This window comes from Mesoplodon densirostris, chromosome 15 (genome assembly GCF_025265405.1).
Source record: "Mesoplodon densirostris isolate mMesDen1 chromosome 15, mMesDen1 primary haplotype, whole genome shotgun sequence".
Taxonomy (NCBI): domain Eukaryota; kingdom Metazoa; phylum Chordata; class Mammalia; order Artiodactyla; family Ziphiidae; genus Mesoplodon; species Mesoplodon densirostris.
Window position 1 is genome coordinate 954,587 of NC_082675.1, and position 27,053 is coordinate 981,639.

The 27,053-nt window shown below is 53.1% G+C and overlaps 1 protein-coding gene across 2 annotated transcripts in view; it reads left to right on the forward strand.

Annotated features, from left to right (window-relative positions):
* GALNT9 (polypeptide N-acetylgalactosaminyltransferase 9) overlaps positions 1 to 27,053 on the forward strand; it is a 94,338-nt gene that overhangs the window by 56,980 nt on the left and 10,305 nt on the right. Inside the window, exon 6 of one of the 2 annotated variants that reach the window (XM_060118483.1) lies at positions 726 to 843. In XM_060118483.1, the coding sequence (XP_059974466.1) occupies positions 726 to 843 (118 nt within the window). Of the gene's footprint in view, positions 1 to 725; positions 844 to 8,831; positions 9,296 to 27,053 lie in introns of those variants that run through there. The other variant, XM_060118484.1, reaches the window with a different exon arrangement.

The following is a 27,053-nucleotide window of genomic DNA, read 5'->3' on the forward strand; positions in this document are numbered from 1 at the left end:
CAGGTCTATTCACAGGGACACCGTCCACTTTTCTCTGCCACTCTGTCTCACCCTGTCCTGCTTTGACCACCACTGCTCCATGAGACCCGTGGAGGTCTCAACACTGATAGATTGTTAATGCATTTTAGAAAAAACTATAACCAGCACATTGACACATGATTTCACAGATACGATTACTTGGGACAAGGCAAGATTTACTGACATTTTAAATATATGTAGCTGTAAATAGAATTACTACAGGAATAATTGTACAGTTGGCAGTCTTTTGCAGACAGCTGCACAGGTTGTGTACTGTACAACTTCAAGGTGTGTCATTCAGAGAGAGTCTGATATTGAGGAGGTTCCGTAGAGTTGAGCAGTGCACGGCCTGTGCAACTGCCCATTACAGCCCTGACTACTGATACGCAGATAAAATAACGAAGGAGGTAGGCAAGTGACAGATGATCACGGCAACTAAACCACTCATTGGGTAAAAACAGATTTTTAAAAATTCACACTAAGTTGCCTGAATTTAACACTGGTTTTTGTCATCTCCGAGGGATGCAAAGACAAGTCCTAGGCAGCCCTGCCTGTGCCCCAAGCCCTGGGCACAGTGACCAAGCGGAGGTGAGGAGCGCAGGGCTGAGGTGTGAGGACTTGGGAAGTGGATGGTGAGCCCACCCGGGCTGTGGGGACCCGGGGCCGCACACCAGCAACCGGCTCACGCACCGTCCGCTTCCCTCCAGGACCCCGGCCATGATTGGCTGCTCCTTCGTGGTGGACCGGGAGTACTTCGGGGACATCGGCCTGCTGGACCCGGGCATGGAGGTGTATGGTGGGGAGAACATCGAGCTGGGCATGAGGGTAAGTGTCACTGCCTGGACACCGAGGCCTCTTGAGGGGACCGTCTGCCGAGCAGACCTCTTGGCCTGGTTGTTCCGTGAGCTGCGTGTTACCAGTAAGGGGGACGTAAGGCCCCAAAACTTAGGTCAATGTAAGAAACCTCGATGGCAACGGGACTGGGAAACTTCATGAATATGGAAACAAGAGATTGTGTTTTGGATGTGACTTTACATCTCAAGCCACGCGTTCTGTTGCATTACACTAACGTGGGGGCTGGTGGGGGGGGTTGGAAATTGTAAAAGCTGGTCCTCGGCTTGGGGAGTTTGCGCGATGGCAACGAGGAGACCCACCCTGTTTTGTGGGCTTGTCTTGGTGGATGTGTGTAAAGCAGGGTGCAGATGGGGGTTGTGAGCATCCGAATTCCCCACGGCTGCTCCTGGGGGGGCAGCTTGTAGAGAAGGCTCCAGAGAGGACGTTTTCTCCTAGGAATTTTATGATTCCAGGCCTTATGCTCAAATCTTTAGTCCATTTTGAGTTAATTTTTCTGTATGGTGTAAATAGTGGTCCAGTTTTACTCTTTTGCATGGAGCTGTCCAGTTTTCCCAGCACCATTTATTGAGGAGACTATCTTTTCCTCGTTGTATATTCTTGGCTCCTTTGTTGTAAATTAATTGACAATGTGTGCATGGGTTTATTTCTGGGTTCTGTATTCTGTTCCTTTGATCTATGGAATGTTTTTATGCCAGTGCCATATGTTTTGATTCTTATAGCTTTGTAATGTAGTTTGAAATCAGGGAGTGTGATGCCTCCAGCTTTGTTCTTCTTTCTCAAGATTGCTCTGGGGTCTTTGTGGTTCCATACAAATTATAGGATTGGTTGTTCTATTTCTGAGGAAAAATGTCATTGGCATTTTGATAGGGATGTACTCAATCTGTAGATTGCTTTGGGTAGTACGGTCATTTTAACAACATTTTTCCAATCCGTGAGCATGGATACTTTTCCATTTATTTGTGTCTTCTTCAACTTCTTTCATCAATGCCTTGTAGTTTTCAGTGTGCAGGCCTTTCACCTCCTTGGCTCAGTGTATTCTTAGGATAAAATCAGGTTGGGTTCGGAGCCCAGTCAAAGGCTAGTATCCTGGGTTCTGTTCACGGCTCAGAGAAGCGGTCACAGCATGATTAACGTGACGTGACACAGCCCATCTGGAGAGGGATGGGCAGGGCTTTCAAGGACAGTGGACCTGGGGTGCCAAAGGACCCTGCTTCCAGGAGAGTTCGGGTTTGAGCCCTCAGCACCAGGTCGTGGGTTACGACCAGGTCACCAGGTCACCAGGTCACCAATTCCTTGCCCTTCACGCGCAAGTGCTCCTTCTGAGGTGCCGTGACCCCGCTCCACACAGACTGCTCAGAGGCCCAGGATGGGGAAGCAGCTTAGCCATTGGTACTAGGGGCCGGAACGCAGACCCACACTAGCTCAAGCCTAACTAACCAGCTGGTTAGCTGTCTCTGCCCAGTGGCGACACCAGAGTCCCCAAATCAAAGAGTTTTTGACACTGGATCTGTTAGCCTTGACAGAGTGCAGTCACCTGGGAGGCCTAAAGCCACGGCTCCCTCCTCTTACTGCACTGAGGCTGGAGTCTGAAGTCTCCGGGGCTGCGCCCCCTGGGGGCTCCCAGGGAGGGTCCTTCCTGCCTCTCCCAGCTCCCGGTATTTGCTGTTAACACTGGTGCTTGTAGATGCGACCCTCCAATCACATGGCCGTCTTCTCCCTGTGTCTTTACGTCCCCTCCCCCTGCGTGTGCTCCCCATTAGAAGGACACCAGTCACACTGGATTAGGGCCCACCTGAATGACCTTGTTTTAACCTGATTACCCCTTTATTTTTTTTTAAGAAACACTGTTTTAAATTTTCTCTCTCTTTTTTTTAGGCCTATTTTTTAAAAATAAATTTGTTTATTTATTTATTTATTTATATTTTGGCTGCATTGGGTCTTGTTGCTGTGCGCAGGCTTTCTTTAGTTGCAGCGAGCAGGGACTACTCTTCGTTGCGGTGCACGGGCTTCTCATTGCGGTGGCTTCTCTTTGTTGTGGAGCACGGGCTCTAGGTGTGCGGGCTTCAGTAGTTGTGGCTCACAGGCTCTAGTTGCCCGGGCTTCAGTAGTTGTGGCGCACAGGCTTAGTTGCTCTATGGCATGTGGGATCTTTCTGGACCAGGGATCGAACCTGTGTCCCCTGCATTGGCAGGCACAGTCTTAACCACTGCGCTACCAGGGAAGTCCCTGACTATTCTTAATTATCAACATGGCCAGTACGAAGAGCTTCCCATCCAGGGGCAGAGTAACTTAGGCAGCTGTTGGTGCCCCAGTTGGTGAGGCCCTCTCTCCAGGGGAAGCTGACTGAGCTTGGTCATGGGTCCAAACTGTGAAACAAGGCAACTCCAATGGCCTGGAAATGACAGGTGGCCCACAGGGCTCTGGCTGTGTGGGAGCGAGGCTGCCAGCAGCTGGGAAGCCAGAGCCGGAGGTCAGGGATGTGAACCCCACGCTGTCACCTCTGACCTCACTCCCGTGCCCTCCTGCCCCTCTTCAGAGAGACCAAGACTCAGGGTTTGGGGACAGCCAGTGAACTGACCAAGTCCTGCAGCAGCAGATGGGCCATGAGCTGCCCACCCACCAGCAACCAAGCCTGAGGTTCAGAGCTGTTTCTGGATTTAAAACAAGAGGAAGCCAGTGTGTGCAGTGACTTCCCAATTTTTAGGACATTTTATGGGGAAAGAATCACAATTAGCCATGACGCTGAGTCCTGATGATACCGACCAGGGTTCTTGACCTTCCCCAATCAATAGAAATTGGTCTGAGGCCAGACAAGAAATTCAGGCAAGGCTTTACTGGGGCCCCTGCTGCAGCGGGGCGGTGTGGGTGGGGGGGGGAGAGAACAAACAGCAGCTTCCCTTGTTTGCCTGCTCCCTGAGGGGGTGCCAGCTGGTTCCTTACACGGGGTGAGGGTAGGGGTGTGTTCAGGGGTCGGGCTGGAGGCGTGGCTCAGGTGGTCTGCCCACCGCTTAGGTGGTGTTGAGTGCAGGGGGCATGTGCAGTGCCCTGCTTTTGCTCCCAACACCCTGATTTTGCTCCTGGCTCTTCAGAAGTGACAGTTGGGTTTTACTTGGTCTTTTTGTATCTTTTGTCCATAATTTGCCACAGCTGCACATGCGTGCATTTATTTTTAGTCCCATATAGTTTCTTTGTATTTATTGCTGGAGGAGACACGTGTCCAGGTGCAAGCACTGCAGCAAAGGGGCCCAGGTTCCAGGTCCCAGCCTGTCTCACTGAGGCCCCAGGATGCTGTGACAGCCGCTCCACCACTCAGAACGCCGAGCAGAGCACGTTCACAGGCAGAGCAGGAGGGGCCAGGAGACCTACCAGAAGGGTGAGGCAGGTCTCTGGGCCTGGTTCTCAGACTCCAGCTGCACCAGAATCCCTTAGAGGCTCCTTAAAATAGATCACTGGGCCCCAACCCAGAGACGTGGATTCAGTACGGCAGGGTGGAGCCCAGGAATCTTTTTTTAAAAATTCATTTATTTATTTATTTTTGGCTGCGTTGGGTGTTCGTTGCTGCGTGCGGGCTTTCTCTAGTTGCAGCGAGCGGAGGCCCCTCTTCGTTGCCGTGTGCAGGCCTCTCATTGTGGTGGCTTCTCTTGTTGCGGAGCACGGGCTGTAGGTGCACGGGCTTCAGTAGTTGTGGCACGCGGGCTCGGTAGTTGTGGCTTACGGGCTTTAGAGCGCAGGCTCAGTAGTTGTGGCACATGGGCTTAGTTGCTCTGTGTCATGTGGGATCTTCCTGGGCCAGGGCTCGAACCCGTGTCCCCTGCATTGGCAGGCGGATTCTCAACCACTGCGCCACTAGGGAAGCCCAGCCAGGAATCTTAATTTCCAACAAATTCCCAAGGGTCACTGACTCTGCTGGTCCAGGGAACCCACTTTGAGAACCAGCCTCCGCCCAGCCGCCACTCCGAGGACCGTAAGCCAGCCACGCTTGCTCTGCACAGGGCCTGGAGCATTACTGAGCACTCTGTAAATACCCACGGATGGAGGGGAAGCGGCCAGGGGCCAGGCCTCGGGGTCTCCTGTGGCCGAGCTCTGCTGATGTGGGGCTGAACTCTAATTGGTTTGGGGTCCTTGGGATTTTGTGGTTTTCTTCTGGGGTTTCATTCAGGTTTTTGTTTGTCTGTAGGGACTTAGGTCACAGAAAAGATTATTTAAGGCTAGTTTTTAAAAATTTATATACAGTTTATTGAAGTTACACCTTTCCAAACCTGTTTGCTTTAAGCTTTTAAGTTAAACCTAGAGATCATACTACTGTGGTTGTAAATAAAATAAGAACACTCAGCTTCCCCTTTTCTTTGATTAATGCTTGATTAACTCAGATTGAACAGATTAGATGCTATTAAACAACTATCAGTTCCATTTCTGCCTTAGTTAATTAAATTCCCTTGAACTTTTAAGATGACACTTATAAATGGGGTGTATTTTCTTTTCTCTTTAAGCACCTTGAATGCCTGATATCATTGCAGAAATTCCCCTAAGTGCTTAAAAAACGCTAGTGTGTCTAGTATATTAAACTTATACCAAATCTCAACTTCTCTGAAGCATTTCGGTATTGTTTGCAAATGTTTTAAATTCTCTGACAAGGTCCAATTTTAAATCACAAATTTATAATCAATCCTCAGTTATACATGTTAAAATGGAATCAGAGGATTAGCCCGGCAGAGTCTTCAGTATGCTGACTTTTCTCAACTGTTTTCGTCATTAAAGACAAATCCTTTCCAGTGATTCCTGAACCTGGCAGAAAGTGCCAGTTCTCTGTGTTTGATTGATTCCTGCATCTGTACATTGGATTCTAATCCTTCCCAGTGTTAGAGGATGTCAGCTCAGGAACCACAGTCAGAGTCCCAAGGAAGCTGCAGGGGCCCTGGGGGCTGCCCCGGACCCCTGGCCTGGGTGTGGGTAGCAGGGGGCTCAGTGGACATGCGCCTGGGTGGAGGGACCGCCCTGGGGAGGATGAACCACCACTGGAGATGCAAGGCGCCCACACAGGGAGGGGCAGGGGAGAAGCACCCCGACAGACCTCTTGCGCCCGTCTCCTTCCAAACCAAACCCAGCTGGGAGCCTGAGGGCAGGAAGGGACCTGCCTGGAAGGGCGACCGGGCCTTGCCAACACAGCCAGGTGGGCCGGGCCAGGGGTTGTGGGCCATGAGGGCGGGAGGAGGAATTTGAGGGCGGGGACCCCCAGGGGCTTGCAGTGGCTCAAGTTGGGGGCAGTGCAGGGTCAGGCAGAAGCCAGCATGGGGGAACGGACCAGGGAGGGAGAAACAGTGGGGGTGGTCGAGGTGAGAAGACGCCAGGTGTCGGGGGGCCGGACGAGGGCAACAGCCACACCCCGCATGCCGGGGGGAGAGAGAAGCGAGGCTGGACGCCGCCACCGGCATCCAGGAAGCAGGCTGTGTATGGGGTCAGGTTAGGGTCGGTGTCCATCTGAGACCCCGATCTGTCTGAAAGAGAACTCGGTATGGGGGGTGGGGGAGGCAATGCCCTGGGTGTCACCACGTAGGCGCCTGGGAGAGGGCCAGCCCTGCTGGCACCTGGGTGGGAATATCCTCCTGGAGGATTTTGCAGCATGGGGAACGGGGAAGGAGGTGAGCCTCCACGAAGGAGCATCTCCTGAAAGAGAGGCAGGAGCCTGTTGCCGTAGTAACTAACTGGGGGCCTGAGGGCACCTCAGTTGCCCCCAGTTGTCCTCACTGGGAAGAGAGGGCACCGTGCGCAGGGGTCAGGGAGACAGAGGGGACAGGCGGGGGGGGGTGACCCGAACGTAACACGAGCAGTGGCCACGCCCACCACGTACAGTGCGCGTCCTGCAGTGAGGGGGCGTCCGGAAGTGGGGTAGGTGCCCAGTGCACATGGGGGACAGCCGAGGCCGCATGGGGGTCACGAGGTGCTGACCGGCGCAGGGGGAGGGCAGAGCTGGGGAAAGCCCCCGGCCCCAGCTGGTGAGGCAGGGAGGGGTCCAGGTGTGGAAGTTTCCTTGCACCCAGCTGTAGCTGGGAGCCCTGAGCTCTGTGAACACACGGTGACTGCGGGTTTGGCCATTAGACAGCAAGGAAGGGCCAGGATGGTGCTCACCTGGGTGACTTCTAGCCGGTGGTCACAGTGACAAGGGATTGGAAGGCCAGGGGTTATGTTAGCAGGAAGACAGAAACCCTCCGAGGTGTTGAAGAAGGCACGTCCAGCAAAAGGAGGCCCGGCAGCAGGCTCTGTCTGGCCCTGGTGCTTTGACCACAGGCGGGTCCCCAACACCCCTGGCCTGGGTCTCCACTTTGTAAAGGGGGCTCTGGGCTCTGAGCTGGGCAGGGTCCCCCTAGCTGTTGGGGAGGGGTCTTGGATTGGCGTTTCCTGTGGGACATCAGGGGACGTTTGCTGACTGGGGTGAGGCAGGTGTAGGTGTAGATACGGATTAGGCGTGGAAATGGGTATGGATGTAGCTACAGAGGCGTAGATACAGATATTGCTGTAGATCTGGATATAGATATGGATAGACAGGCATGTAGAATCCATACAGATGATAGAGATAGATATGCATATACAGAATCACACATACTTATGTACATTAAGTGTACAGATGTGTGTATATATGTATATCTATTTTTAAACCTTAATTTTTTCAGTTATAGATATATATATACATTCTTTTTTCTATTCTTTTCCATGATGGTTTATCCCAGGATATTGAATATAGTTCCCTGTGCTCTACAGTAGGACATGTTGTTTATCCATCTTATATATAACAGTTTACATCTACTAAACCCAAACTCCCACTCCATCCCTCCCCCACCCCTTTCCCCTTTGGCAACCACAAGTCCATTCTCTTTCATAGATAGGTTCATTTGTGGCATGTTTTAGACTCCACATGTAATTGATATCATATGGTATTCGTCTTTGTCTGACTTATTTCACTTAGTATGATCATCTCTAGTTGCATCCATGTTACTGCAAATGGCATTATTTCATTCTTTTTTATGGCTGAGTAGTATTCCATTGTATATATGTACCCCATCTCCTTTATCCGTTCATCTGTCGATGGACATTTAGGTTGTTTCCATGTCTTGGCTATTGTGACCAGTGCTGCTATGAACATGGGGGGTGCATGTATCTTTTTGCAGTATAGTTTGGTCTGGAAATATGCCCAGGAGTGGAATTGCTGGATCATATGGCAACTCTATTTTTATAAACTTTAATTGTTGAGCGGATTTAAGGTAGCTTGCCGGGAAACAGAAAAATCCCAGCAAGATAAAGTAAATTATAAATAGCAAGAAAGAAGAAAGAAAAAATCAGACAGAGACATGAAAGGGAGGTGGGACCTCCACAGGCGAGCCCAGAGGCCAGCATAAAGACCCCAGGACCTCACCTCTGGCGTCGGGTAAAGGCAGGCCCACCATCCAGGGGCAGCAGGCTGTTCTTGCAGAGGCCTGGGGTTGGGGAAGGCCGGCGGGAGGCCTGAGTGATGCCTGCCCTGTGGTTTGCAGGCTGCCCTCGGCTGTTAACAGCCAGTGGCAGGAAACCCATGGGCCCGAGGGCAGCAGCTCCACTGTCTGTCCCCCGGGCTGGGGGCTCTTGCTCAGTCCCTGAGTGTAGGGCAGGGTCTCCTTACCAGCCCAGCAGCCCGTGGGCCACAGCAGAGTGCAGAGAAGCAAAGCAGCAGGCCCGGGCCGGGGTGGGGGGGTCAGAGTGGGCAGGTGCGCCCCGCCCCCGTGTAGAGCAGGGACGAGAGTCATTTCAAGCCGCCTTTCCTAACTGTCATTCTCAGTGGAACAGCTGTTTAACGTCATACAGCAATGTGTCCCCGTGGCCGTCCCCGACCCACGGCACCGGAGCAGTTCCATACACCACCGCTGGGGGGCGGGGTGGGCCACGCTGTCCTCCACGTTCCCAGTCTCGGGGCTGTGCCCGCAGGGTCCCCTGCGGGCTGCACGTCCAGCTCCTGGAGACGCTCTGGCGGGGCCGGGCTGGCATCCCTCCCCCATGCCTGAGCTCCAGCTCCTGCCCTGACAGTCCCTAGGTGCTTCCGGCAGCTTCCAGGGAGAGGCCTGGGCGCTGTGCACCCCGTGCCCCTCACAGCCCGGCTCTTGCCGGTCGCTGGCTGCCTGAGCCCCGCCCTCCTCACTGCCCGCCCTACCGGTGACCAGTCCTGTGTTGCATCCCCTGTTTGAAACGACCGGAGCAGTTTCTGTTCTGGTCGGGGGCGCCTCGCAGCCCTGGGCAGTGTCCTCCCAGAAAAGCCACCTGTCCCTGGAGGAGGGGGACCTGGGTAGAAGGCCTCCACCTCACAGGACACGAAGAGGGACCGGAAGTGAGTGGAACGCGGGCCCAAAGCCCAGGAAGGAGGCTGGATGGCGAATCTGCCCTGAGGGTGGACGCGATGGTGAGTGGGATCGTTTCTTGAATTTTTCTGATCTTTCGTCGTTAGTGTAGAGGAATGCAACAGATTTCTGTGTATTAATTTTGTAACCTGCAACTTTACCAAATTCATTGATGAGCTCTGGTAGCATCTTTAGGATTTTCTACGTATAGTATCATGTCATCTACAAACAGTGACAGTTTAACTTCTTCTTTTCCAATCTGGATTCCTTTTTTTTTTTTCTTTTTCTTCTCTGATTGCCGTGGCTAGGACTTCCAAAACTATGTTGAATAAAAGTGGCCAGAGTGGTCATCCTTGTCTTGTTCCTAATCTTAGAGGAAATGCTTTTTGCTTTTCACTGTTGAGTATGATGTTGGCTGTGGGTTCGTCGTATACGGACTTTATTATGTTGAGGTAGGTTCTCTCTATGCCCACTTTCTGGAGAGTTTTTATCATTAATGGGTGTTGAAATTTGTCAAAAGCTTTCTCTGCATCTATTGAGATGATCATATGGTTTTTATTCTTCAGTTTGTTAATATGGTTTATCACATTGATTGATTTGCTTATATTGAAGAATCCTTGCATCCCTGGGATAAATCCCACTTGATCATGGTGTATGATCCTTTTAATGTGCTGTTGGATTCTGTTTGCTAGTATTGTGTTGAGGATTTTTGCACCTGTGTTCATCAGTGATATTGGCCTGTAATTTTCTTTTTTGTGGTATCTTTGTCTGGTTTTGGTATCAGGGGGATGGTGGCCTCGTAGAATGAGTTTGGGAGTATTCCTTCCTCTGCAATTTTTTGGAACAGCTTCAGAAGAATAGGTGTTAGCTCTTTAAGTGTTTAATAGAATTTGCCTGTGAAGCCATCTGGTCCTGGACTTTTGTTTGTTGGTACTTTTTGTTTTTGTTTTTTTTATAAGTTATATTGACTCTTTTTAAAAAAATTATTTATTTAATTAATTTATTTTTGGCCGCGTTGGGTCTTCGTTGATGCGCACAAGCTTTCTCTAGTTGCGGCGAGCGGGGGCTACTCTTCTTTGCAGTGCGTGGGCTTCTCATTGCTCTCTTGTTGCAGAGCACGGGCTCTAGGCGCATGGGCTTCAGTAGCTGCAGCACACGGGCTCAGTAGTTGTGGTTCGTGGGCTCTAGAGCACAGGCTCAGTAGTTGTGGCACACAGGTTTAGTTGCTCCGTGGCATGTGGGATCTTCCCAGACCAGGGATCGAACCCGTGTCCCCTGCATTGGCAGGTGGATTCCTAACCATTGTACCACCAGGGAAGTCACAAAAGTGTGGTTTTGAGACAGGCTGGGACCTGGGACCCTTTACTGGAGTGCTTGCAGCTGGACAACAGAATACGAAGAAAGTATAAGGGACTAAAAATAACTGCACGCATGCTCAGTTGGGGCAAATTTTGAACAATAAGGTACAAAAAGGCCACAAACCAGCTGCCATTTCTGAGGTGCAGGGAGCAAAACCGGGTCCTGCCCACGATCCCTGCACACGGCATCACTGAGTGGGTGGGCAGACCACCTAAGGCACCCCTCCGGCCTGACCCCTGGACCCACCCCTACCTGCTCCCCATTTAAGGGACCAGTCCACCTTCCCCGGGAGCTAGCAAGGGCCCCTGTTACTAGTTCTCACTCCCTGGTGCTTTAGTATCAACGTCTACTGATTAAAAAACCCAGGTCGGTGTCAATCCCACCTGGAATTCAGCTCATCTCCAGCCTGCACCCTTCTCCCTTCTCATCCATTCTACGTAAAAGCTAGGAGAGGGCTATTTCAACCTCATTAGGGCTTCCCCACCCTGAGAATGAATCCCAAACTCCCTGCCATGGTGTGCAGGACCCTCTCACCATCCTGCTGACCATGTGTCCCGGTGCCCACCCTCTCGCCCACCCGCACCAGCCCCTTACCTTCGGCCTCCCTCATCCAAACTGAGCTCCACCCCCCTCAGCCCAGGAGCCCTGCCCAGCCTGGCTGCTTTCTGACCCTTGGTCTTGGCCCTGCCCAGCCACAGCCCACCAAAGCCTGGCTGCGTCTCCTCACACGACGTGGCTCTGTCCATCACTGTCTCACTGGTTTGCTTACTTTTTACTGCCTGTCTCCCCGCTCCGTCACCAGCCGGGATGTGAGTGAGTCCTTGTGCCCGGGGCTGGGTCTCCTTCACTGCTGCATGCGACTGGCTGTCGACGTTTAGGTTTACTTACAGAATAAATAGATGAACCATTTGGGAAAGCAGGGCCTCTGTGCTGTGCTAAGTGCTGGGTTGGTGGGGGGGCGTCAAAGGGAAGCAAGAACAGGGTCCTGTTGATGAATACGCGTGTCCGAGTGCCGACCACCACCCTGGGTGCTGGGGGTTCAGCAGGGTACAGAGCAGTCACGCGTCCCCTCATCCCCAGGGTAGCAATGTCTGGGATGGGGGAGGCTGTCATTTTAAAAGGGATAATCAGGGAAGGGAATACAGAGATGTGACATCTGAGCAGACATGAAGGAGAGGAAGCAAGCTGTGTGGCTACGGGGAAGTGTTCCCGGCGAGGGAATAGCAAGTGCAAAGGCCCTGTGGCAGGAGCAGAGCCCTCCTGGCAGAGCCCACGGGTGGCCCTGGTGCGCGTGCTCCACCCCCGCCTCCCTGGACCCCTGCTCCTGCCCAGACGCCCTTGAGGCCACCACTGAATCCGATCCGTCGTTAACACAGATGGCCACGCAGCCCTTCTGTTAGATTCAGTCCAATGAGAGGAGTAATTCTGTGGTCTCGGGGCTAGTTTACATGTCTGTGATTGTCGAAATGCCAACTTCTCGTCCCGTAATGAGGAAAGTCCTAGAGCCAGTTAGTGGAAATGAATCCGTCGCGTCCATTAGGTTTAATAAAAGTCAAGACAGAATCAAGAGGCACGCGCCTGGTCAGGCAAGCTCTGCCGCACAGAAACTGGAAATCGTTGGCTTCTCTATTTTAAAATGTTCCGACTCGCTGCCTTCCCAGGGTGTTACAGGCAAACCTCTCAGCACGGAGGGCAATTACTGCGCCTTCAACTCCCGACCCTTTGAGGGGCTGTCTTAGCGCTAGACATCTGGGGGCCGCGTGGTAGGTTTTCCCTATACCCCAGGAGTGAGCCATCACAGGCTCCTGTCCTGCCAGAGCAGGGAAGTGGCCTCGTTACTCGTGGAGGAATCCACACTGCTCCACGGTCCACACCAGAGGGTCTGTGGGTGTCCCCCAGGCTGGTCCTGGACCTTTCTTGGTGGTGGTAGGGAGTGGACTGTGAAGTCCCATTCTGGTTCTGCTTCAGGAAGGGCTTGTTCTAGTCACAAGTGGGTCTGTTTGCCTGATAAGGTGAGGACGTGCGTCCTCACCCCAGTAGCCCACAGGGGGACCCCTCACCTGCCCAGCCAGCCTCCGCTCCCCCAAACAGATGACCCAGGCCTCCAGACAGCGGAAGCAGATGCAACGTGGGAGAGGGAAAGTCTCAGTCCACTTGAGTGTCCTGTGGAAAAGCCCCGTGGCTACATGGGGTCTTCAGATGTCCCCTTGAGACTTGCCTTTGGAGGGGGCCCTGCCATCAGCCACCTGGGCCACCTCCTCTCTGAGCCTCAGTTCCCACTTCTGTCCCCAAGGGGCGTATAGGATGCAACTCCTGGGGCCGGCTGGGGATTAAATGAAACGTAACCAGCATGTGATGGTGCTCATTGTTTGTGCAGGGATTTCTGGAATACTATTTTTCTTCCCTTTATAAGAGCGACTTTTATTAGAAAAACACAAGGTCAGCAAACAGGAACAAAATTAAGTGACCCAGGATTCAGTCTCTGTCGTCGCCAGGGTGGACATCCTCTCAGAGGTGACTTGCGTGTGTCTAAAATTCTCTCCATGTGCACGTGTACACGTACACATAATGTGTGCCACATTTTTGCCTATGTTTCATATATGTGTACATTTCTTGAAAGCCATGACCCCAACAGTTACTCGACGGTGGGTCTCTGTCTATAATGGGGCAGCCCCTCCCCATGGCACAGCTCTGAAATCGTGTTCTCATGTCTGGATCTTCCTTCACGTCTCAGCATTTCCTCAGGATGAGCTTCTAGAAATGGAATTGCTAGATCAGCTGAAACACATAATTTTATGGTTTTTGATACAATTTGCCAAATCCTCCTCCCTGCCCCCCACAAAAGTCTGTGTGTGGTGTGTGTCTGTCATGTGTAGGTGGTATGTGGTGTGTGTGTGTGCTTGGTGTGTGCTGTGTGTTATGTGTGTCTGTGTGTGTACATGCCTGTGTGTGGTGTGTGTGCCCCTGAGTACGTGGTGTGTGTCTGTGTATGTGGTGTGTGTGTGTGTGTGGTGTGTGTCTGTTTTCTCAAATGGTACATGAGGAGGCAGTTTCCCAGGCATATAACACATGTGATCTGATTAAATATAATCTTCCTTTTTTCATACGTGGCAGACACACAGGGAATGTCTTGTTGTTTAACTTGCTTTTCTTCAATTACTAATGAGGTTAATATTTTTGTACGTTTGTTGACCACATATTTTTCTTTCTTTGCTAATTTTTTTCTCATGACGTCCCTCATTTTCTAGTAGATTTTAAGAGCACTTCATACATTAGGGATAGTAACTCTTTACTGTGTGACACAAGTGCTTTCCTTGTTCTTAATTTTATGATGTTGACTTTTTATAGAGAGAATTTTTTAATGTAAGTACCTACTTTTTTAATTAAATGGATTGTATATTTGCTGTCCTTCTTAGAAAGGCCTATTTGAAAGACTATTTGACCACATTTCCTTCTGACACTTTTATAGTTCCTTTTTTTACATTAAAATCTTTAATCCATTTGGAATATGTTCTTTATATAAGTAAGGTTGTGATGTTTCTTTATACTGTTTTAAATGATGGACTATCTCCTTTCACACCATCTGCTAAACATTCCATCCTTTCCCACTGATGAGAAAGGCAACCTTTATCATATTCTAAGCGCTTCTAGATACGCTTGTGTCTATTTTGAACTTTCTACTTTTAGCCATTATCTCCTGCTTTATAAAATATGCTAATGTCTAGCAATTGAATGCTTCCTCATTGTCATTTTAGAATCTTCCTGGCTGCTCTCTTGCTTTTCCTCTTTTGTATGAACTTAGAAACATTTTATCAGACTCTGTCCACCTGTACATCAGTTGAGTTTGCAAAGTGTCACACAGGAATGGATGGGAAGATAGTGCTGGGCCCTGAATCCCTTGTGTCCTATGACCCTTTGCCTTATATTCTTCTTGAGTCCTGGTGTACGTCATCAACCTGAGGCTTCTGTTTTACAGATCCAGAAAGTGCTCGGGTTCTTAGTATGTGGCCTCACCTGATCTGGAAATCCTGTTGGATGCCTGGTGAGGCTGTTCCATCGACCCTCCAGGTCTCTTCAGACCTCATCCACTTTACCACGTCTTCCTCATCCTACCATGTGTTCTGGGTAATTTCTTCAGCTCCATATTCCAGTGAACAAATTCTACCTTCAGCCAGGTCCAGATGACTATTTAAGCCACCTATTTAGCTTTGCCTTTTAATTTTAATGAATACATCTTATATTTATGAGATCTTCCAGTGGTATTTTTCATATCTGCTTGTTCTTTTTTATAATTGCCTGTTTTGATTCATAACCTCCTGTTCTCTATTGATGAGTGCTTTTCCCTCATTCCTTCATCTCTTTGAAAAATGTCAATAGTCTGCTTAAGACCTTTTTAGTCACTTTTTCTCTCTCTCTTTCCTTGGGTTTAAATCCACCCATCTTTGGATTTGTTGGTGACTCTCCTGGAATCGGGTTTCCTTGTGTGCTTTGTAATTTTTTTGAGAGCTCATCTTTCATGGGAGCTGTATCTTCACAACACACTCACTTATTCCTGGGAGGAAGTTTCAGGTTATCTTGTCCCCAGATCCATGGCTCAGAATTTAGTGGCTTAGGTTTGTTTTTCCTTTTTTTCTTTTTATTGAACCATAGTTGATTAGCGATAGTTTTCACCCTGAGATCTCCAGTTTCATTTCTCATGCAGAGAACCAAACTGATTCCAGGTGCTGTGTACACGTCTGCTTCCTCTCTTGGTAGATTATTTCTGGCTGAACCCCAGGGATCAGTCAGATCTGGTTTCACCTTCTACTGGTAATCAGGGAGCCCCAGGCTTCACACAAGGATCCTGGCTACACATTCAGCCCCCGCTCCTCGTCAGGGTTAGATGCATTTGCCTTAGAGCTTCAGCCTCACTTATATCAGTGCATTTCTGCTCTTTCTGAGCTAAGCGGAATTTCATCTTGTTTTCTAGTATATATTTTTACCCTTTAAAATCATTTTGTCTATCATTTCTATATGTTTGGGGCAGATAGGGGAGATTTTCACATCCATGATATTAGCTAGATGTCTTCTTTGTCATTTCATCCAGCTGCAGTGGGCTTGGTTCCATGGGAATCATGACCTAAAAAGTATAGCCTCACTTCTGTTTGAGGACAGAAAACTCAGTAAGATGTGGTCCCACCCTCAAGTAGTGTTCAAGGGACAGAGCTTCTGAAGTAGACGATTATGCCAAGTGCTCAAAGTACTAACGAGAAGGTGGGGGGAGGGATGAGAAGCCTCAGCTTTTAGCACAGCTGTTCTCAAATTACAGCAAACATCAGAACCCCCCGCAAAGGGCTTATGAAAACATTCCCAGAGTTTCTGATTCAGCAGGAATGCAGCCGGAGTGCAGCCTGGGAATCTGCATTTCTAAGGAGTGTTGGGGGATGCTGATGCTTGTGGTCCAAGGACCACACTTTTTTTTTTTTTTTTTTGGCCACCTTCCCCAACCAGGGATTGAACCTGGACCCCTGGCAGTGAGAGCGCCAAGTCCTAACCACTGAACTGCCAGGGAGTTCCCCAAGGACCACACTTTGAGCACCACTTGTTTAGAAGGAAGGAAACAGTTTTTTTCTTTTCTTTTTTTTGAGAAGTTCAAAGCATTCAGTGAAACAAGTGGGAGGAATCTGGAATGAAAGCTCAGCTTGAAAGTTTCTGTGTGTCTGGCATAAGAACAGAACACTGAAACAGCAGTTTTTACAGCATATGTGTATATATATATATATATATATATATATATATATATATATATAACCTCAGATAGTCCGGGAAGAGATGTTTTCATGTCAAAAATTTATACATTGAGCCCAACTGAGCCCTGGGAGATGGGACTTGCTTTTCCAAAGCTAAATACAGTCAAATTCTGCCCCTGGAGATGAATCATTCCTGCAGAGCGAGGAGGCTGCGTGACAAGAGGGAGGCATCAGCCTTGGCTGCCCTGTGGGAATTATTTCCTGAAATTGGACCTGGGCTGGAGGGGGGGGCAATTGAGCACATTGTAAATCTTTTTTAAAAATTAGGTTCAGATGTGAAGTCTCTAAAAATGAGGCACATCGTTTTCTTCAGAGTGAATATAAAGCCCTGTTTTTTGGTTAAAGGTGGAAACTCTGTACTGCCAAAAGGAAGATGATGGTTGGTACCTCTTGGGCATGTGCCAGGTGTGAGGCAGGATGCCTGGGTTCCTGTCAGCCTCAGCCTGGACCACTGGTGCATCCAACTTTTTTCCTTGAGGCCTGGGCTAGGAACACTGAGCTTGCTTCACCTCTCAATTTGATTTCCTGATCTTAATACAGCTTTGCACATTGCCTAGAGTCATGTTGATTGTATGCACTAATGCAGATGAATGGGTGGGTGGATGGATGGAAGGATGGATGCATGGGTGGATGGATGGATAGATGAGTGGATGGATAGATTGGTGGTTGGTGGATAGGTGGTGGATGGATGGATGGACGAGTAGATGGGTGGATGAATGGGTTTATCAGTGAGTGAATGGGTGGATAGATGGACAGTTTGATCAGTTTTGGATCCATGGATTATTACAAAGGTAAAAAAGAGAGAGGCCAGGGCTTCCCTGGTGGCGCAGTGGTTGAGAGTATGTGCTCGGGTTCTTAGTATGTGGCCTCACCAGATCTGTCCCCTGCCGATGCAGGGGACACGGGTTCGTGCCCCAGTCCAGGAGGATCCCACATGCCGTGGAGCGGCTGGGCCCGTGTGCCATGGCTGCTGAGCCTGCGCGTCCAGAGCCTGTGCTCCGCAATGGGAGAGGCCACAACAGTGAGAGGCCCGAGTACCACAAAAAAATTAAATAAAATAAAAATAAAAAGAGAGAGGCCAACCTGAGTAGATGTTGGCCATAGCTTGACAGGCAAAGTCCCATCCTAAGTATTTTCAAGGTGAAAACCAGCTTCTCTCATGTTCAGTGGATCCCAACACCCAGAAGGAAATGTGTGTGTTCATCACATGTAAACCTAGGAGTTAAGAACTAAATTATCCCCAAGTCGTCCTCACCATTTACAAACGCAGGCTAGCCCAAGGATGACAAGCCCAGAGACTCAAGAAGATGTTCCTCATAATACACAGCCTGGACAAAGCCAGCTTTAAACTCAGAATAACACTCAGTAAAGACATCAGCTTCAGCCCCTGTGGCTCTCTCTGGCCTTGCCAGTGAGTCCCCTGCTCACTGGTCCAAAGAGAAAACACATTCCCCACAGACTGTGGAGCCCCTTCCCAGAGAGGTGACGAGGGCACATGGATCTCAGGAGGAAGATGCCCAATGAAGGCCAGGGACACATCGAGGGGAAGCCAGGGTTGGGTGCTGCAGGCCTGGGGACCCACGACATCTGCCACGAGCCTCCTGCCATAGAAAATGCCTTTCAGGGCTGCAGGGTGGCGCAGAGGGAGATGCCAGGCTGGGCTCCCACATCCCACCTCCAGCTTCCCCACTCTGCCTGTTACACTGCTGCAGCGCCTCTTGTTCAGAACCAAGGAATTGACTCACGCGGATAAGCCCCCCTGGGAGAAGCCTCGGAAACGCCAGCCCTTCCCCAGCTCTGGCACAGACGCCCCTTAGAAGGGATGAATGGAGGTGGGCCGTTCTGGACCTCTCATTTGCTTCTCCAGCCTTCACTCAGCACGTGCTCCTTCTCTTCCACGGGGTCTCCCACGCAGGCCGGATCGCCCCCCTCCATTTTGCTTCTCTCCCCTCCCCTCCCCTCCCCCTCCCCTCCCCCTCCCCTCCCTCCCCTTCCCCTCCCTTCCCCCCTCCCCTTCTCCTCCCTCCCCCTCCCCTCCCTCTGCAGCAAAGCTCCCCTGCGTGATCGCAAGCCTCCCTTTCCTGGAGTCCAGCACCAGCCCACCCCATTAGGTGTGGCCTCCCACCCCCGGCCCCCCACTCCCAGATGGGGCAATGCGGGGATGGGGCGGCGGCTCCACCCTCAGGCCTGAGCAGGGACGTCCTCCCACGCCGACCTCCGCGCCCGCGCCCGCGCTCCTCCATCCAACAGCCGCTGGGAGAGCATGTAGCTGCCGCGAAGGTGCCGGGTCCCCAGTGGCTGCGTGGAGCCGCCCGGCCTGTGTCCCGCTGCCTGCAGGGCGCTGAGACGGAAGCCAGGCGTGAACTCCTGTGCGCATCCAGTGAAATCTGGTTGCTGATTAGAGCGATCAGCCTATCCTGATATCGCAAAGGGTCATTCTCTTCATCCTCAGGTCTAGGGCTCAGAGACTAAACGGCCAGCTGGGGCCATCGGGGTGGATGTGGGACATGCCAGCCTGGGCTGGGCCCTCAGAGAACCCAGCAGCGTGAGCTCCCCGGACGACGGGAGAGGACGTCTGCTTGGGTGAGCCTGTCCACGCGTCAGCCGAGGCAGCTGCCAAGAAACAGCGTCACCAGGAGCCGAGGGCCGCGCTCAGAGAACCCTTCCCGCCTGGACGCACAGCAGAGTCCGCGGAACAGCCGTGACTCCGACGCCAGCAGGCATCTCTGCGCACACGACGAGGGCTGATACAGCTGCAGCTCAGGATGCGTGCCAGGGATGCTTTGTGTTACTGAAAGCCTCCCTGTGTCACCTGCAAATCACGTGAGAAAGACTTGAGGGTCCCGAGCAGGTCGCCTGTGAAACTGACGACTTCTGTTCTGCCAAAGTGGCCCGGGCGGGGCCCACGGCGCCTGACTGAGGTGTGCACCCCCGAGAGCCAGAGTTTGTGCATCATTCCCTCCCAAGTGGACTTAAACAGGCTGGACCAGAGAGCAGTCACGAGGACGCTGGCAAGGCCACCAACAGCGGCAGAAGTTTCTCCCAGGCCCGCACGTGGGAGCCAGCGGCTTCTCAGGCCTCCCAGCAGCTTCTCAGGTCTCCCAGCAGCTTCTCAGGCCTCCCAGCAGCACACTCTGAGTTTGCCCAGCAGCCAGAATCTTCCTCCAGGGCAGCTGGAGAATAATAATGGGGACGGGCCTCTGTGGAGTGACCAGGCGCACCCTCCCCTGTGAGATGAAAGCTGAGAGGGAATTGGGGTCTAAGGCCCCTGCTGTCACCTGCTGTCCCAGCCCCCAGGTAGCCGCCAGCCCTGGCCAGCTGTTTTATTATTATTCAGGTATGGAGCGGCCAGCGGATCAGGAGATCACGTCCACTGACGGGAGAGGGTTACTCCCAGTTCCCAGGAGGAGGGGCTGTGGGGAGGTCAGGAGGCAGAGGGTGGGGTGCACCAGGCTCAGAGCCTTGACTGGGCTTCCCAGGGGAGGATGCCTCAGGGGAGCCCAGCAGTGGCTGGCTGAGCCATTCCCGGGGCTCCGGGGCGCGGGGCTGGCCCTGCCCTGGGTGTGAGAGCCCACAGAGGGGGGTCAGGGTGGGGCTCAGGCTGGCTGGGTTACATGTGACGGGGCGCTCAGGTGAGTGGTTTACAGCCTCCTGGAATCAGGAACCTGGGAGAGGCCGTCCCTCCGGGTCAGCGAGGCCCCAGACGTCAAAGTATCAGAATAAAGAAATTTAAAAGACAGGGAATTCCCTGGCAGTCAAGTGGTTAGGACTCCGAGCTTTCACTGCCGAGGGCCCAGGTTTGATCCCTGGTCGGGGAGCTAAGATCCCACGGGCTGCTTGGAGCCACCAAAAAAAAAAAAAAGACACAGTTACTACACAGGCCAGCCCTCCTCTCCCCTTGCATAGCTCCCCTCTGGCCTGTCTCGAGTCTGTGCAAGCCCAAGCCAGTTGTCTCGTAATAAGCCAGCATTATAGGTCATGGACGTTTGCATTTGGGCACATGAATCAATGCCCTCTTTTCCAATGCCCTTTGGGGTGATCCTTCCCCTGACCCAGCCTGGCAGTGGCCACGTGAATCAGGCTGGGCCACGCCAGCGGTGCTCCCCAGGTTCTCTGCAAGTACAGGAAGGATAGACAGACGTTTGGGGAGGGGCTCAAGGCTCAGTCTGCCTGCATTTCCAGGCTGGTGGACCAGCCCAGTGGTTTTGTTTTGTTTGTTTTGTTTGTTTTGTTTTTCGGGGTGTTTTTGGCCACGCTGCGTGGTTTATGGGATCTTAGTTCCCCAACCAGGGCTTGAACCCTGGGCCATGGCAGTGAAAGTGCAGAACCCTAACCACTGGGCCGCCAGGGAATTCCCGCAGCCTGGTGGTGTATCTGTTTGCCTGTTATCCGGCACTGTTTCACCAGTCAGCGCCCACCTGTGGTGGGACTGGATACATAAACAGGAGCACGGCCACCGTGGCACCTCCGCCAGGTCTCCCAGGGGCGCGTCTCAGCTCTGATCGGGGAGGGCGGGACGGGCCTGAGCATCCGCACTGCTGACCGGCCCCCAGACCACTCTGCGGGGAGAGGAGTGCAGCAGCCCCGGCCTCTCTCCAGCTTCGACGCTGGGACCCCTGAGGCCTTCGGGGTCAGCCCTGAGGCAGCGGGGAGCAGACGTCCGACCCCCATTCCTCCTCCAACCCCCTCGGGGACCAGGGCTGCGTCTGGAGAAGCAGCTGCAGTTGTTTGCTGGGCCGCCAGCTCCAACGGACCTGAGATTTGCTGGGTCTCTGCTCTGGGCCCGAAGCTCTTTACTTCGGGTCCAAGATGTGTCCACGCAGATCTGCCTTCTGTCCCAGTGGCCGGCGCGCTGGGCCCTAGGGTTCCAGCAGAGGCCCCGGGGGGCTCGTGGATGTCCCTCCTGAAGCCCCCCCACGGGGCAGGGGGCTGCTCCACAGAACAGCTGCACGCCCACAGGGCGAGCTGTCCCCAGCGGCAGGTGTGAGTGTGCATGTGTGTGTGCGTGCGCGTACGTGTGTGTCCTTCCCACCCACCTGGCCATCCTGCGGGTCTCGCTGCAGGGTCGAGCCGCAGGCCCCGTCGCTTCTCTGGGGGGACTCAGTTGGAAACCCTGGTTGCAGCAGCAGAGGCCCCTGTGTTCAGCTACATCCAAACAGAACCGCGGGGCTTGCTCCTTCCGCCTCCCCAGGGGGCCCCTGGGACAGCACGGCCTCCCCTGAGTGCAGACTCGGGCCCCAGGGACCCAACCATCAGACCATCAGTTCTGAAGTGGTCCGCAGGGGTGGGGATTTTAAGCTCCACCAGGAGATGCTACCGCAGAGCAGACTGGGGAGCTCGTGCCCTGGCAGCGCGGCAGTCCCCCTCCGTGTTCCTTGGCCCCCACGGGAAGGCTCACAGAGAGGCGGGGCCAGCGAGGGGCCGCGTGCCACGCTCCTGGGCTGTGCGGCCAAGGGAATGAACTCGGAGTCCAGAGAAGTGTCTCCACACAAAGGATGCACAGACACGTGGCCTCTCCCGCCAAGTGGCTGGGACCATTTTCCTTCTCCGCTCAGGTTTCAGGAAGCACTGGCTTTTTAGTAGCAGGGCTCTCCAGAAATGTCATGTTGCCCATTGTGGTGCAGGAAGAAGGTGGGGAAGAAACCACGAGAAACGGCAGCTTGATTCACGATGGACGTCCTAAGAGCGTCGATTCGAGGAAAGGCACTCAGGCCCTGTCGCCCGCTCTGCCATCCCCAGGCCACACGCGGCCGCCCTGTCACCGGGTCCTGGTCCCAGCCCCTCGGCTCCTATTGGGGCGCCTGTCGGGCTCGCATTACCAGGGTGGCTGGAGGGTAAATAAACCTTCACTGGCATTCCTGCTGATGGGCCATTATCTCTGGACTTTGTAAGGAGAAGGGCTTATGTATAAAGGCTGCTGCTCTGGAATCCCAGCCTCAGAAACCAGCACCAAGGCTCCAGGAGCTGAGATCTGCTGGCTGAGGGGCAGGGGTCCCTCTGGGCGGGGTGGGCTCCCCCCCACCCCGTGCCCTCCGCCCTCCCTCCAAGCAGCTGCCTGAAGGCCTGACACCTGGTCCTCTGCCTCGTGTTTGCTGTTTCTGTTTGGGTGGCAATTAACCAAGTCGATTGAGATAATTAGTGGTTGAGACACAGGGTGGGTGTGACAGGAACACTTAGACCGTGTGAATCGTCCCCATGACACCTTTCACAGCTGTGGGTGAAGCAGCAACTTCAGGGCCTTCGTGGGAGGGTTCTGAATCCCTGTCCCACCACGAACCAGCTGTGTGACCCTGGGTGTGTCTCTTAACGTCTCTGAGCCTCAGTTCTTATTTTCATCTGCAACGAGGGCGAGGTTAATCCCCTGCCTGCCCCCGCATGGCATTGTTGGGGTTTATCGTCATCCCACGGCTGCCTCCTGGTCCAGCTTTGTCAGCTGGGAATGCAGCAATGGAAAACCCCACTGACCAAGGCTTACATTTTAGTGGGGCAGACAGACAACATGGAATCAGCAGGTAAACGGTGTCACATGTTAGAAAGACACAAAAGCCACAGAGGCTGACAGGGCTGGCCGGGGAATGAGGCTTGAGGGGCTGCGCTTTAAATGGGGTGGTAAGGAGGGAATCGCGGAGGAGGTGACATCGAGCAGAGTTGAAGGTGGAGAGGCAGCCGGGCAGGCAGAGGTCGGGGAGGGCGTCCCGCCAGAGGGAGCAGCCAGCACAGAGGCCCTGGGCAGGGTGTGGGGTGGGCTCTGAGACGAGCAGGGGCGAGGAGTGGCGAGTCCTGGGAGGTTCAGAGGCCTGGACGGCTGGACAGAACCCCCGGCCCCGGCTGGGGACTAGGCAGGCACGGACAGCAGGGAGGCCCCTCAGGAAACGTGCGGTGACGGTGGCCACAGAGGATGGGCAGGGGGACCAGGCGCTTGCCCTGCGGGTGTGCAGAGCTTCCTCTGTTTGTTTCAGTGTTTGGCCTCCTGGAAGGTTCCCGGCTCACCAGGTGTCCACCTGCGCTCCCAGCCTCCTGGGCAGCTGGGCCACGTGCCGGGGTTTGACAGAGGTGTGTGAGCGGACGTGGTGGGAGTTGGCCGGGGCCCTCAGCCCTCCCCCTGCGGCCCCACCTCCAGCCACGTGGAAGCAAAACCACGTGGAAGCAAGACCGCGTCTGCAGCTCGGGACCTGGGCGTAAACATCCGCCGCGTCTCTGACACAGAGCATGTGCGGTTCTCACCATCAGGCGGAGGCCGTGGATGCTGCCTGCTGAGCCTGCAGGGTGCCAAGCACTGGTTCTGAGTGGCCATGAGCCAGGCCAGGGGAGAGTGTGCTGGGCACGTGCTCAGTGAGCCACAAGGAACGGGCAGCCTCCCCTCCCTCCTCAGGTGATTTCTTATCCCAGCCGTGGGTGGTGTCAGGAGGGGCCGCCCGTTACCCGCTGTGAGATTTTCACTGCCTTCTTCCTCTGCTTTCCGGGGGCAGAGAGTAGGGCCGAGGGAGCAGGCAGGGCTGGGCCGTGCTCTTCCCCGAGACGGGGGCCTGGCGTCTGTGGTGGGTGAATGGCAGCCCCAGAGACCTCTGCCTGGAAGCTGTGAGGGGGCTCAAGATGAGATCCTCCTGGAATTAGGGTGGGCCCTAAATCTGATGGCTGCTGTCCTTACCCGAGAGAGGAGAGGGGAACCTGAGACACAGACCCACAGCGGGAAGGCCGCATGACGGGAGGGATGAGGCCACAAGCCAAGGGCATCTGGGGCCACCAGAAGCTGGGAGAGGGAGGTGGGACCCTCCCCTGGAGCCTCGGAGGGAGTGGGGCCTCAAGGGCTGTGAGAGAATGTGTTGTTTACACCTGGTCTGTGGTCCTCGTTATGCGGCCCCAGGAAACAAAGGTGGCCTCTAGTTGGTGTGAGCTCTAGCAGGCTCTGCCTTCCATGCCTCCCGTGAAGCCAGCCCCGCTTCTCAAGCCCCTCTCCTCATGGGCCCCAAAGTGGGCTCTGGAAATTCAGGCTGGAGCCCAGAGGCATCAAGGCCACTTTGTGCAGTCGCTGTCCAGGAGGAATGGGCCTTGATGAAGCCGGCGCCACTTAAACTGGGCGTAAGGGAGAACATTTAGGCTGAAGAAGGCTAGACAAGAGGCCAGAGGGACCCACGGAGTGAAATCCATGCCCAAGACTGAGAAACACCCAGTTGTACTTGTCAGCAAGACTTTCGCTTAAAGTACCCATGCCTGCCAACTTATGGTGACAATTTAGCCCAAGAAAGTGTTTCTAATGTGGAGTACAGCCTTGATTTTAATAGTGAAGAAACTACAGGAGGAAAATCTAAATGTCTAATAACTGGGGCAATAGGGAAGTGAATTAAGGCCCATCCTCTCTGCGATAAGAAATGACAACTTTCAGACTTCCCTGGTGGTGCAGTGGTTAAGAATCTGCCTGCTAATGCAGGGGGCACGGGTTTGATCCCTGGTCTGGGAAGATCCCATACACCACGGAGCAGCTGAGCCTGTGCGCCACAACTACGGAGCCTGCACGCCACAACTACTGAGTGCGCGTGCCACAACTACTGAGGCCCGTGGGCCTAGAGCCTGTGCTCTGCAACAAGAGAAGCCACCGCAATGAGAAGCCCACACACCACAATGAAGAGTAGCCCCCGCTCACCGCAACTAGAGAAAGCCCATGAGCAGCAACAAAGACCCAACACAGCCAAAAAAAAAAAAAAAAAAAAACCACAACATTGTAAATCAACTATATTTCCATAAAAATTATTTTAAAAAAAAAGAAATGACAAATTTCAAGTGTGGCTGCATGGACAAATGTTTGTAAACTGATGTTGTATTTCAACTATAAAATACAGCAGTTTCCAGAAGACAGTGGCTGTGTGTGGGAGGTGTGAGCAGCACAGCATTGACAGTAAGAGGCTGTGGGATCAGTCAGGTCCCGTGAGCTCGTGTGACTGGCTTAACCTCTCTGACCCTCGGTATCTTCTTCTGTACAGTGAGGAGAACGTTGCCTGTGGTACCCGTCCTTCCTGGGTCGTGGTGGGTTGAGTGAGATGAGGCGAGTAAGGTGCTTAGCACATGCCTGGCACCTCCAAAATGTCTGAATTAGAAGAGGCTTAGGGGTAAGAATCTGACCGAAGAGAGCTTGGGCCAAGTTGATCAGACTGAGTGGTTCATGATGAAGTCAACCTGGTGGGTTGCACCAGCATTTTTTCAGTGGGATGGGGCGGGGTGGGATAAGATAGGGTAGGACATTAGTCTAGGTTCTCCAGAGATGATAAGGAATTGGCCCACACAGTTACGGAGGCTCAGAAGTCCAAGACCTGCAGTTGGCAAGCTAGAGGCCCAGGAGAGCCAAGGGTGTGGTTCCAGAGCAAGTCTGAAGGCAGGAGAAGACCAGCATCCCAGCGCGATGACCGTCAGGCAAAGAGAGTGAATTGTCCCTCCCTCAGCCTTTTTGTTCTGTTCAGGCCTTCAACTGATTGGTTGGGGCCCACCCACACTGAGGAGGGCAATCTGCTTTACTCAGCCCACCACCTTGTGTTCATCTCACCTGGAAGCATGCTCCTGGACACACCCAGAGCTGTGTGAACCAAATATCTGGGCGCCTCATGGCACAGGCAGGATCGCATAGGATAGGGTAGAATAGAACAGACTAACACAACCCATGCCTAGTAAGGCTAAGTTTTGTTAGGTGAAGCTGTGCAGAAGCAAGCAGGCATGAAAGGAGATCCTGGTGCAAGATAACATTTCTATTGCAAGTGAGGGTTCTAGCAGTTAGGGACTTTGGGGAGCCTTGTTGGCAGAGGAAACGGCTGTTTGTTTAGACTTTTCCTTTAGACCGAGACTGTGTCTGGGGTGCTTGAAGCACTGTTTGCATAGCAAGCTGCTCTTTTTTTTCTATATAAATTTATTTATTTTATTTTTGGCTGCGTTGGGTTTTCATTGCTGCGCACGGGCTTTCTCTAGTTGCAGCGAGCAGGGGCTACTCTTCATTGCGGTGTGTGGGCTTCTCATTGTGGTGGCTTCTCTTGTTGCGGAGCACGGGCTCTAGGCACACGGGCTTCAGTAGTTGTGGCTCGTGGGCTCAGTAGTTGTGGTGCGCGGACTCTAGAACGCAGGCTCAGTAGTTGTGGCTCATGGGCTCTAGAGCGCAGGCTCAGTAGTTGTGGCGTGAGGGCTTAGTAGTTGTGGTGCATGGGCTTAGTTGCTCCGCAGCATGTGGGATCTTCCCGGACCAGGGCTCAAACCCGTGTCCCCTGCATTGGCAGGCGGATTCTTATCCACTGCGCCACCAGGGAAGTCCCGCAAGCTGCTCTTTTAAAATTAGATTGTAGGTTGGTTCTCCCAGCTGTGGGGGGAGGACAGCTGCTGTTGGGAAGTAACCCCTCTCAGGCCAGGCTCTGGGCCCAGAGCAAACACTGAGTGGGGGCAGGGGCCATAGGAAAGGGATAATAATGAATTGTCAGGATGTCAGAAAATATCCCTCCATTGTTTAGATCGTGGGACGTGCAAGAGAAATGAAATTCGGTGGGAAATCCGGAAGGGGAGGCAGCCTTGCCCCCAGGCTCTGGTGGGCTTAACCCAAGGCCACGGCTTCTCTTTGGCATCTTCCCCTGGAACGGCCCAGGCGGCCGGGCCTCCTTGCCCTCTGGAAGGCCTGTCCCGGGGAGTGCGAACAGGGGATGCG